The sequence below is a fragment of the Myxine glutinosa genome, chromosome 2, assembly GCF_964187855.1.
Source record: "Myxine glutinosa chromosome 2, kmMyxGlut1.1, whole genome shotgun sequence".
NCBI lineage: Eukaryota > Metazoa > Chordata > Myxini > Myxiniformes > Myxinidae > Myxine > Myxine glutinosa.
In genome coordinates, this window is record NC_136262.1 from 190,406,729 (window position 1) to 190,418,964 (window position 12,236).

General features: G+C 48.2%; 1 protein-coding gene across 2 annotated transcripts in view; it reads left to right on the forward strand.

Moving 5' to 3' along the window:
• The window catches only part of ADAM10 (ADAM metallopeptidase domain 10), a 175,545-nt gene that overhangs the window by 158,970 nt on the left and 4,339 nt on the right, over nt 1–12,236 (forward strand). For both annotated transcript variants that reach the window (XM_068106543.2, XM_068106544.2), the window contains 2 exons: nt 205–425; nt 2,499–2,625. In XM_068106543.2, the coding sequence (XP_067962644.2) occupies nt 205–425; nt 2,499–2,625 (348 nt within the window). The remainder of the gene's footprint in view (nt 1–204; nt 426–2,498; nt 2,626–12,236) is intronic.

Consider the following 12,236-nt stretch of genomic DNA (forward strand, 5'->3'; position numbering starts at 1 on the left):
CTTCCGTTGTCTGTGTTCATCATGATGCATGCTCAGGCTCCTTCATGATCCTTGAATTTAATGGATGAGCAAGATGAGCTCGTTAATTTCCTTTTGCAATTATCAAATGATCGAAAGCTGAATCTCATATTTTCCCCATGCATAGCAATCATAACATCCTAATGGTGAGCCACTGCCATCATCACCCTTTACATGTCTCTGCAGGTAAACCTGACACGTGCCAAAGCTCTGGTTCAGATTCCCTCAAGGATTATTTCAATGGGACCACTATTTTGCTGCAGCCTGGATCCCCCTGCAATGACTTCAAAGGTTACTGTGACGTTTTTTTACGCTGTCGTCTCGTTGATGCTGACGGACCACTGGCCAGGCTAAAGAAGGCCATATTCAACCCGGAACTGTACGAGAATATTGCCGAGTGGATTCGGGTAAAACGCTCTTCGTCGATCCCAACACCTATCTCTATTCTTTTGTGTCGCATGATTTACCTTTTTGGACGATATTTTTGTTTCACGTTGAGTAGCAAGAAGTTATTTGACGAAAGTGAACCGTCTGTTAATAAAACGTTTCAAATTAATTCAGAGTAAAATTTTTCTCGAATTTGAAAATGAAATGTTTTGTTTGAGAGATTTCTTTCCTCTGTTTCCCCAGAAGAATTTTTCAATGCAAAGTCAACATGACCAACATCAGCCATTCATTCTACTCTCCCTCCGATCTAGTCTTCATACTTTCCCCTACTCTTCACATCTGTCCTCTAAAAATTTCCTTCCTCCTCTCCAAAAATCTCCTTCCTCTTCTCTTCATTTTTCTCAAATTTGCTTTTCTTAATTTAATTCTTCCTTGGCATATGTTGTTTGTACATGGATGTTTTAGCGTTAACCAGCACTGTTTGTTTTCAAGAATTTGAAAGTACAGGGTTCTGTTTGAGAGGATTAAAAAAAAAAAAGAAGAGCTGTTTGTGAAACTTGCCCTAATTTTCAAGCATTTTCCCACTACATATACCCTGGTGTTGGCTTAGCGGTTAGGGTGCCGGCTTAGGATCCGAGGATCCTGGGTTCGAATCCCGGGTTCGAATCCCGGTCGATCGCTGAATTAACGCCAGGGAGGTTGACTCAGCCTGTCATCCTTCCGAGGTCGGCAAATTGAGTACCAGCTTGCTGGGATGAATGATCCCGGTGTGTACCCCGGTTTAGAATAGGTACACCGTATCCCTGCGCATCGTAAGAGGCGACCACGGGTTGGCGTCAGGAAGGGCATCCGGCCATAAAAACATTGCCTCAACCGGAACCATGATTGTCATGGGGCCCGCAAGGCTAACCCCCGCTCTAGCGGGGAAAATGGCCTTAAAACGATCATTCATTCATTCATATATACATATTTGTCCCATTTCCCACTACATATACATATTTGTCCCATTTCCCACTACATATACATATTTGTCCCATTTCCCACTACATGTACATATTTGTCCCATTTCCCACTACATATACATATTTGTCCCATTTCCCACTACATATACATATTTGTCCCATTTCCCACTACATATACATATTTGTCCCATTTCCCACTACATATACATATTTGTCCCATTTCCCATTATATATATATATACATAATTGTCCCATTTTCTACTACGTGTACATATTTGTCCCATTTCCCACTACATATACATATTTGTCCTATTTCCCACTACATATACATATTTGTCCAATGTCCCATTACATATGCACATATATAGATATTTGGAAGTAGAGATCTTTGGACAGGTACCCAGCTATTCTAGAACATCTGCTTTCACGTTCTCATCACTTCGAAACCTGATCACGATGCCACCCAGATGCACTTCCGATGCTCCTAACAGATGGAAATAACAAACGCACAAATCTGGAGTATATGAGGAGAGGGTTGGTAAACACTTTCCATCACAACTTGCTGCTAATGAAGTGAGAGTTATTTTGGAATCCCCTTGGTACTTTGTCGAATTTCAGGTATGAATCAATAATGGTTTCTACACTTCCAGTAGCAACGCGAAGTCATTCAGCAATATCATGCACATTGATGCGGCGATTGCTCAACATCACGTGTTCAACGTTCGTATTGCTTATGGATCGTAACACAAGGTTTAACATGAGCATGTTGATCGTCCATCACCGATTCATGTCCACACCTTTTGCACCACCAAAATACACTTTTGCACGAGAGATGTACATCACCGAACCATACAGCTTATCTCTTGTAAATTCCAACTGCTTTGACATTTTATTTTACCATAAGCTTCATTACACGACACCATCTATGTAACAGAACAAAAAGTGCAGGTTAACTTCGAAGCGCCTTAGTGTTTGGCCAAACCTGTAATATTGCTTACAGTGGTCCAAAGTTCGCATAAATGGGATGACAGATTAAATCTTTCTGTTTTCAGGACTTTGTAATTAACCTAGGCTACCACTAGGCCTTTATTTGCTGTGCTTATTTTACCACTCGCTGTGTACCATGTACAGGCATACTGGTGGGCCGTTGGACTCATGGTGCTGGCACTCATGATGCTCATGGCAGGATTTATAAAGATTTGTAGCGTGCACACCCCGACAAGCAACCCAAAGCTGCCTCCACACAAGCACCTCTCAGGTGAGCCATGAGCGCGCTTCGTAAAAATGAGTACGTCAATTTGTTTGAGATACTGTAGAGATTGACAACGGTTTGTTTTGATTTGCTGATGTGGGTGATTCATCCTTATAGCTCAAACAAAATTGCACCATTTGCCTTTCAGCTGGCATTCTTCAGGGAATCGAGGGTCTCTCACGTCTGCAAATTTTTTTGGGCACATCAGTGAAGCCAGCATTCTGTCATCTCTTCAACTGAGACTGATCCACCATTTCCATCCATATTGTTACGGAACCCAACGTCGGCCTCTGTTTCCCCTTACCGAGGGGGGATTAATCCCCTCGTCTTTTACTGACCGACGTGGTCCCGTGGGTATGACGCCACGCCCGGTCGGCGCTGGGTAGGGTTTTAGGCCCAAACGTCCTATGACCTAAATACCAGCGCTTCCCGGCACGCGAGGGAACACCCCCCGCTCACGGCCGCAGCGTAATGGATGTTTGCGCCGAGCGAAGCGAACTGCGGCGTGAGCCGTTTACCGAGACTAGACCCGATTTATATTCGTAACGTTGGCCAAATCGTGCCACAGGTGTGCAATGATGGAAACCTCTAAAGCGACCGAAAGAGCATGAAGAAGTAGAAGACAAAGTAGGGAATAACAGGATTTATTACTATTTACACACAACGAAGCAGAAAGGAAAGGAGATGTGATTTACAAGGCAATGGAAGGAGCAGGAGACATAGTGCAATGATTAACTTAACTATACAGTCTTACTTATAAACCCAGGGACAAGACAAAGGACAGACTACGAGCACACTTACACAGGGGATGATGGCAGGAACGAATGCTGGAGGTGGATAGCTGGAGGGAGAGGAAGGTCCACGGGAACTGGGTCACGGTCGGGCCGGGAGCGGCAGCTCCGTTCCTCCGCGGCCACGGTCGGCACCGCCGTCAACGCCCAAGCTGCGGTCGTGCGAGCTGCCGCGGTACGAGCTCCGCCGGTTCAAGCTGTTGCTGCTGTTCAAGCTCCGCTGGTTCAAGCTGCTCCTGCGTACCGCTGCGTCGCGTGCTCTCCAAAGGCTTATCTCTTATCTCCCTCTGTCCAGGACTCATCTCCCCTGGGGGCGTCCCGCCGCGGGTTATATATGCCACGCCCTCAAACCTTCGTGAACCTCCTCGACGGTTCTCTCCACGCCCTCTCAAAGCCAAACCCCTCATCCTTGGTTGGTCGGCAAGGGCTGGCTCACTCCTCCCCTCTATGACGAGGTGGAGACACGCCTTTCTTCTCCGAGCTCACCTCGTGGCTAATGGAGTCAAAGGCGCTGATCATCAGCCAAAACCGTAGTGGCGAATGCAGTTGGCAGTAGCTGACAAAAGGGGAATCTATCTTATTTAAATGATGCAACGCAATGAATTAGTGGACCACAGAGCCTTATACTGACATTTACTAAGGACATAACTACTGAGGGACATCTATGATTTGCTACGTGTGTGCGATGGCCTAACTACGGACGACCTTTGACCTTGACAATTGGAGGGTGATATTTACAGGATTTACAGCATACAAAAGGGGAAAATTACATCAAATTACACACACAATTCCCAAATCCCCAACACTGCACCCTCCTTCCTTACGGGACGTCCCGGCCCGAAAATTTTACCTTTAGTGTGACACGTAGGTGTAATTCCCTCTACAATTAACCTGACCCTGAGTGCGACAATTTTAAAACACAAATAAATATGTCCCGCTAATTGCGTTGCACCCTGCCTAACAGTTTCACACCCACAGCTAACCGAATTGCGGAATTATTTTCAAACTAAAACATTTACGGTGGGGGAGCATTATTTACAAGTGACGTTAATTGGACTATTTACAAAACGCAACCCAGGACCTGTGATTTTTCTTTTGGGGAAACAAAAAGAAATTCCTGTTGGGAGGGAGGAGACAGCACGCATTGCATCGACGCACCAGTACTATAAAGAGAGCACCAAAACACCAAAAGCACCAATCACCAAAAGCACCAAAAGCACCATTCGGTGCAACAGTCACCAGTTCATCATAATAACACACAAGACAACAACTGGTGGTGGTCTTCCTCTTTTCTGCTGGGCTGATGTTCTTCCTGATGTTGTCTTCCAATTCTTTTCTTCATGCGGCCTATTTGGAAATAAAAAGCACAAAACGTGTCCATTTTTATTTAGGGCCACAGGGGCCAACAAAGGGTGGTCCACCTGTTTGGCATAGGTGCCACCTTACCGAGGTCCGCAAGCAAGACCCTGGGCCATCATGGCCAGCTCCAGCAGAGGTGCCAGGCCCCAAAACGTGGGGTCCATAAAGTGGTGCTTGGCCGCAAGACGGCGGTCCATAAGTGGTGCATCAATGCAATGCATGCTGGTTGCGGGAGTTCTGGCACACCATGGCGGACTCCCGCACGCTTCCCTCGGTGCCCAGAGAGCACAGTCCTCGGGTGGGAGACAGGGGCACAGAAGACAGGTGAGTGAGGGGTAAGGTCACAAGGGTACACATCAAACAAGCCAATGCAAGGTGAGGTGCGTTTGGAGACTGAGCGGAGAAAAGCTCGTCCCCACCGGACGTCACCCCCCCTGTTACCTACTCTACCCTTGCCCTTACCCAATATTTACAAAAATCTACACATTTACAAATCCGTCACTACTGTCTCGTCTTCCCCATATTTCCCCTGTACCAAATTCGTCATAACAATCCCTCTAATCCAAATTTGCCATCACCAATTCATCATCAATCCTCATAAGGAGGGAGAGATGGAACAACAAGCACAATGTCACACCCACGTCATGATGCGTCCCACATTCCAAACATTTGCACAAAAAAACAATAACATGGCATGGTGCGGCGTTCTGTCACCTCAGGTGAGTGGATGCGGATGGTGCGAGGAGATTTCAATCCTAACTATCTTCTAAATGACATTAACACACTTTACACTACCTGGGGTCTTTCCCTGCCAAGCCATTGGCCAACTTACTCTATGCGGTTTTAAGAACCAAATTCCCATTGACCAAACTGTGGTGCTTCATCAATTTGGGGTCTCACTCCCCCGATTCAACTCCCGGTGCCTTTGCACAATTTCAGGACTGGGTCGTGTGGCTCTCCCAGCAGTTCTACCCACCTGCACACCTCCACCACTGCAGTTGCCTCCGAGCTTACCTGCTCCTTAACCTAACTTATCTACCTGGGGAAGGCCCTCTGGCGCTCTCCCGACTCGGTGCCCTCTCTGGCACTGGGCTACCCGGGTCCGTCCTCCGGATCCTCGGGCCCCATCCACAACTCTACCGGCTCCCAGAGCCCACCTGCGGCCTCACCTGGCCGACATCCTAACAGTGGCGGAGTGCTCAACCAACTACACACACTAACAGGCCACACGCCCAGCCATTTCCACGTCACTAATGCACCCATCCAAACACCATTCTTCCACATGCACCACAGATGCCAGTATCCAGCCACAATTTACCTGTACCCTCTACCTAACACTTACACTACCCTCCCTGGGTATTCGTGATGGGGTCCATCCTCCTTTCCCCCATCCACACCTTCGCACCATCCACTCCACTCCACAGTTTTTCACCATACTCACTCCATACCATCCATTCCATACTCCATGTATTCCACACAACCATTCTCCATACACCTGTATTTGCACACCTGTGCAATCACTCCTCCTGGTGCTTCCTGCACCCTCCTTCCTCCCTGGACCATTTGGTCAACACAACACTCAATCACCAATTACTCACCCATACACTTTTCACAATACACTTCTGAATACACTTTCACTTCCCAAACAACCACACGGCATCATCTGATCTACCTGGTGCCCTGCTAAAACTCGCGCTTCCCCGTCGCCCCTTATATTATTGCGCTCCCTCGTCATTATAACCCAACTACCCTCTCTATGTCCCCACTACCTGTCCAATGTCGCTACTCAACCTTACCGTTACCTATGGGCAATCTCTAGGTCCCTATACATTATCCAAACCCTCCCTCGGCTAGTTTTCACTGCCAAACCCCATAAAACTATACCTCCTTTGCCCCCTGTCTGTGAGGGATGGCAGAGTTGCCATCCCATCACCTCTGGCATTTCTCACTATATATTTTGCTCACCAAATTCCAGCCAATCAAAAAATTTCCAATCACTGCCAATCATTCTACCAATCATCAATCTGCCAATCATCAAATTTTGCTTTTCAAATTCACTATTTTCAACTTCGGATCCAAAACACTATCATCATTACAGTCCGCTATATCTGAGCCTCGGTGCGTCGTTACATCATTAAAACTCGGCTTCGCAAAGCCGAGCAATGAATTCGGGTGGTTTGGTCGCCTGCAGGTTGAATCCGTCCGGCCTTCGGTTCAAGGGAGGCAGTTTGGTCGGGCCGAGATTCCACGCACCATCTCGGCGCGGAACCTTGCGGTCTCCGGCCCGATGACCGAGGCTCGCCCGGTCGGAACCCCGTCCCCGCCAGGGGGCGAAGGTCCGACCCGGCTCCCCTCCCCCGGAATCGCGCCGATCGCCGCTCTGACACGGCTCCGACCATTCAGTGCGGGGCCCGACCCGAATCGTGCGTGACGCTCCGAAGCGGGGCGATGCAGCATCGATCCGCGCGAAGCTTCGCATCCAACAAAGCGCGCCGCGCACCGAGCGCCTGCGTCGGCTATCCGTCACCCTAAACGCTAACCCGGTTAACGTCGATGCTTCACTTGCATGCTCACACCACGCGACCCTTTTCACACTCACCAAACCCGGCGCCTCCAGTGCATCCCACGCACTCCCGGTTACACACCACATCTCTCGCGCACCCTCTTGCGCACACTCGCCGTTCGCACACTTCGGTCCACACCTCTCCTCCGTTACGTCCTCCGTAACACTCACAATCGGCGTGCACTCTTGCATCAACCCACTAACGTGCTCCGATGTGCCCTCCCGCACACGCGCCACAACCAACTCAGGTGTGCTCCCTCGCACACGTTCGACCATTCCAGGTGTGCATTCTCGCACATTCTTGCCGTTCAGCCCATACGTGCATCCTCGCACCCGCTCCACCACCAACTCACTCCCCGAGTCACACTCACCCTCGCATGTACACCGTATCGCTCTCACTCTCTTAGTCCCACTCCGTACACCCCGACGTGCATTCTCGCTCGCACTTGGTTTCACACTCGCGCTTCATAACACGCTCATTCCCCGATGCACACTTTTTCCTCACACGCGTGCCATTTCCACTCGCACGGGACCCCTCACCAACGCCCGGGTGCCATATTGACCCCAATCGCGCGACAATTCTCTTCGCGCCAGACATCCTCTTACAAAATCTCCCGGCACCACATGCAGCCCGTCTCACCTTCGGGGTTCTTCTTCCTCCCTGCGCCAACACCTGCAAATCTTTATAAGGATTATTAAGCACAGCATCGTGATGTGAGCACGGACTTTGAGCAATTTCCATTCCTTCCTCCAGCTGCTGGGCTACCTCCGTCGTCTCTTCAATTTTAACTATACCCATTATTTCTTTTTCTTTATTCACCTCAACGACCACTGGCTTTATTAAAATTCCCACTTGTACCTCAGCGGTCGCCGGCTTCCCCATACCCCGGGTCGCGATCGCTATACCCGTCATTTTACCCGCGCTTTTCTCCACTTCGCCCAACCAGTGCTCCTCGACCCGCTTTACCTCCTCGTGCACCCGTGGGACCTGCTCGCCCAACCTGCGGTCAATGTCCCTTTCCACCCGCTTTGCCTCATACCTGGCCTTGTCCCTCGCCAGTCCCTCATTTACTTCTTTGGCCTGGGCAGTTATGTCCTTCAATTTGTCCCCATTTATTCTATTGTCCCCATTCATTTATTCTACACCCTTCAATTGGATTTCCCAATTTTTCTCTCTGAGCCCTCGTTTCGTCCCTCATTCTGCTTTCCAACCGCTCACTATTCCTTTCCAACCATTGTTCCATTTCCCTGCTGGATTTTTCAGCCATTTTTGCCATATACCCCATCATCTGCGCCGCGATGAGGTCCAATTTCACCAGCACTGCGGACTCGGCTGCCGCAGCGCCGCTATTTTGTGCCTCTGCAACCACGTGCGCGAGGGCACCATTTTGTGCACCTGATCCCCCCGCAACCACATCTTCATTGCTCTCCTCCTCCATTTCCTCCCTGTGGTCCTGGGTTACCCCTAACCCCTCTTCTAATTCCCCCACCGGCATCCCGTCGCCTTGACCATCCATGGCACGATTTTAAATTTAGGATGTTAAAAACAAAATCTCGGGCCACTCGAAATTTTGAGCGCGCTATTCGCGCTTCAGGTCCGAATCCGACACTCCTGACACCAATTGTTACGGAACCCAACGTCGGCCTCTGTTCCCCTTACCGAGGGGGGATTAATCCCCTCGTCTTTTATTGACCGACGTGGTCCCGGGGGTATGACGCCATGCCCGGTCGGCGCTGGGTAGGGTTTTAGGCCCAAACGTCCAATGACCTAAATACCAGCGCTTCCCGGCACGTGAGGGAACACCCCCCGCTCACGGCCGCAGCGAAATGGATGTTTGCGCCGAGCGAAGCGAACTGCGGCGTGAGCCGTTTACCGAGACTAGACCCGATTTATATTCGTAACGTTGGCCAAATCGTGCCACAGGTGTGCAATGATGGAAACCTCTAAAGCGACCGAAAGAGCATGAAGAAGTAGAAGACAAAGTCGGGAATAACAGGATTTATTACTATTTACACACAACTAAGCAGAAAGGAAAGGAGATGCGATTTACAAGGCAATGGAAGGAGCAGGAGACATAGTGCAATGATTAACTTAACGATACAGTCTTACTTATAAACCCAGGGACAAGACAAAGGACAGATTACGAGCACACTTACACGGGGGATGATGGCAGGAACGAATGCTGGAGGTGGATAGCTGGAGGGAGAGGAAGGTCCACGGGAACTGGGTCACGGTCGGGCCGGGAGCGGCAGCTCCGTTCCTCCGCGGCCACGGTCGGCACCGCCGTCAACGCCCAAGCTGCGGTCGTGCGAGCTGCCGCGGTACGAGCTCCGCCGGTTCAAGCTGTTGCTGCTGTTCGAGCTCCGCTGGTTCAAGCTGCTCCTGCGTACCGCTGCGTCGCGTGCTCTCCAAAGGCTTATCTCTTATCTCCCTCTGTCCAGGACTCATCTCCCCTGGGGGCGTCCCGCCGTGGGTTATATATGCCACGCCCTCAAACCTTCGTGAACCTCCTTGACGGTTCTCTCCACGCCCTCTCAAAGCCAAACCCCTCATCCTTGGTTGGTCGGCAAGGGCTGGCTCACTCCTCCCCTCTTTGACAAGGTGGAGACACGCCTTTCTTCTCTGAGCTCACCTCGTGGCTAATGGAGTCAAAGGCGCTGATCATCAGCCAAAACCGTAGTGGCGATGCAGTTGGCAATAGCTGACAAAAGGGGAATCTATCTTATTTAGTTGATGCAACGCAATGAATTAGTGGACCACAGAGCCTTTTACTGACATTTACTAAGGACATAACTACTGAGGGACATCTATGATTTCCTCCATGTGTGCGATGGCTTAACTACGGACGACCTTTGACCTTGACAATTGGAGGGTGATATTTACAGGATTTACAGCATACAAAAGGGGAAAATTTACATCAAATTACACACACAATTCCCAATTCCCCCAACAATATGTTGCTTGAGACTCATTTCTTAACAAGTTCCTTTCTATCTCTCCTTCAGACATTCAAGCCTCCAGATAACCTGCCCAACATCTCATCTGTGGTATAAGGATTCATGCAATGAGGATATTTCTAGAATGCAGCTTGTCTTTTCCTTGGGGAAAGGCCACCCCACCAATGGGAAGCTGCAGTCTTTGTCAGGCCAAAAGCCATTTTTTTGGCTTCACACACACCAGATCTCAACATGAAGCCCACCTGAAGTCACAATTTACAGGTCTCTCCATCCATGGAAAGTTGGTGACATTTCATCAAGTCTGTCTCTTGAACATACTCATTCGTTCCTTCACTCTTGAAGGATCACGTCACAATTAACACTGCTCATGCAAAAGCTGACTGCTATAACTCTGTCTTTGCAGAAAAGGTCAAGTCGCTAATCCCTCTCTTCCTGTATCAATCCTAGAACCCCTCATTGAAAGCATTCTACAGCATGCGACTTTCCCTCCTGCCAAGGTAGATACATTTCTAGAATGAAGATCTAGTCTTGCTCGTGAAGGCGTTTGTCGATCTACGTCAATGGACGGGCAGAATGTCAATGGATGGAACCAACAGAACGTTGATCAAGGTATGCTTCGCCACCGTGAGAAGAAAGGAGGATCTGATGTTTCCAGGCATCAACTCTACACCAGAGAAGACGAGTACACTTGGATAGATTTCCATCCTCTCTTGATTCCACCAACAATGACTTGTTTTGATGGCATTAGGGCTGTATTACTCAAAAATCTTTTCTGCTCTTTTCCAGGTCATTCTATGAGGATTGTCTGCCTCCATCATGGAAAATTGCAAGTGCAACCCCAATAAATTTCGATATTAAGGAAGAAATGAAGGTCACCTCACTGAATATCTACTGTGAATTTGATTGGCTGGCATCGCACATTGATTTCCAAACTGACAGCTAATCTTATCTAGGGTTCCCTCCTGAACTGGCTTTCAGATGTCCTTCGTACTTGCTTTGGGTGGTTTTCTCTCCCATGTTCTACTGCTAGATACCGGTGTCCTGAAAGGTCACATTATGGGATCAATCCTACACTTATTTTATATCAGCGAATCCTCCCCTTAACTGTGAAATCCACTGAACCACTTTGCGGATGACTTCACCCTGTGCAGGATAGTTCCTTACCCCTCCACCAGGTGGGGTAAGGCAACAGTATTTGTTTCAGTATAATTATCTTGAGTAAATAAGCAATATCTTTTTTCATGAGATTACCTACCTGGACATCTTTTGAGTCGAGATGAAGACACCTTTTCTCACTTTTTTTATTCCTCCTCCACATTAGAACTGGCAAGCAAATCACAAATTTTCTACCTCTTAACTGTATTATGGAGTCACCCGCTGAGACTCTGTTCCCACCGGTCACTCATTTCTCTGGTGCTGCTGTCCCTGCATCCTTATAGTATTGTCCAACAATACAGTCCAACTGTATTGTTGTTTTCTGCTGAATCCTTGTCTTATTTTGCTTGTTATTTCCTGCTGAACCTTTGTGTTGCTATTTTGCTTGTTATTTTCTGTTGAACCTTTGTCTTGTTATTTTCTGCTGAACCTTCCTTATTTTGCTTGTTATTTTCTGCTGAACCGTTGTGTTGCTATTTTGCTTGTTATTTTCTGCCGAACATTTGTCTTATTTTGCTTGTTATTTTCTGCTGAACCTTTCTTATTTTGCTTGTTATTTTCTGCTGAACCGTTGTGTTGCTATTTTGCTTGTTATTTTCTGCTGAACCTTTGCCTTATTTTGCTTATTTACTGCTGAACCTTTGTCTTGTTATTTAGCTTGTTATTTTCTGCTGAACCTCTGTCTTATTTTGCAGTTCCATACGCCTTGACACCTGCATGAAAAACATTTGGAAACCATAGAGTAAAACCTGCTACACCTCAAATAAATGCAGTTAAACGTTTATCTACAA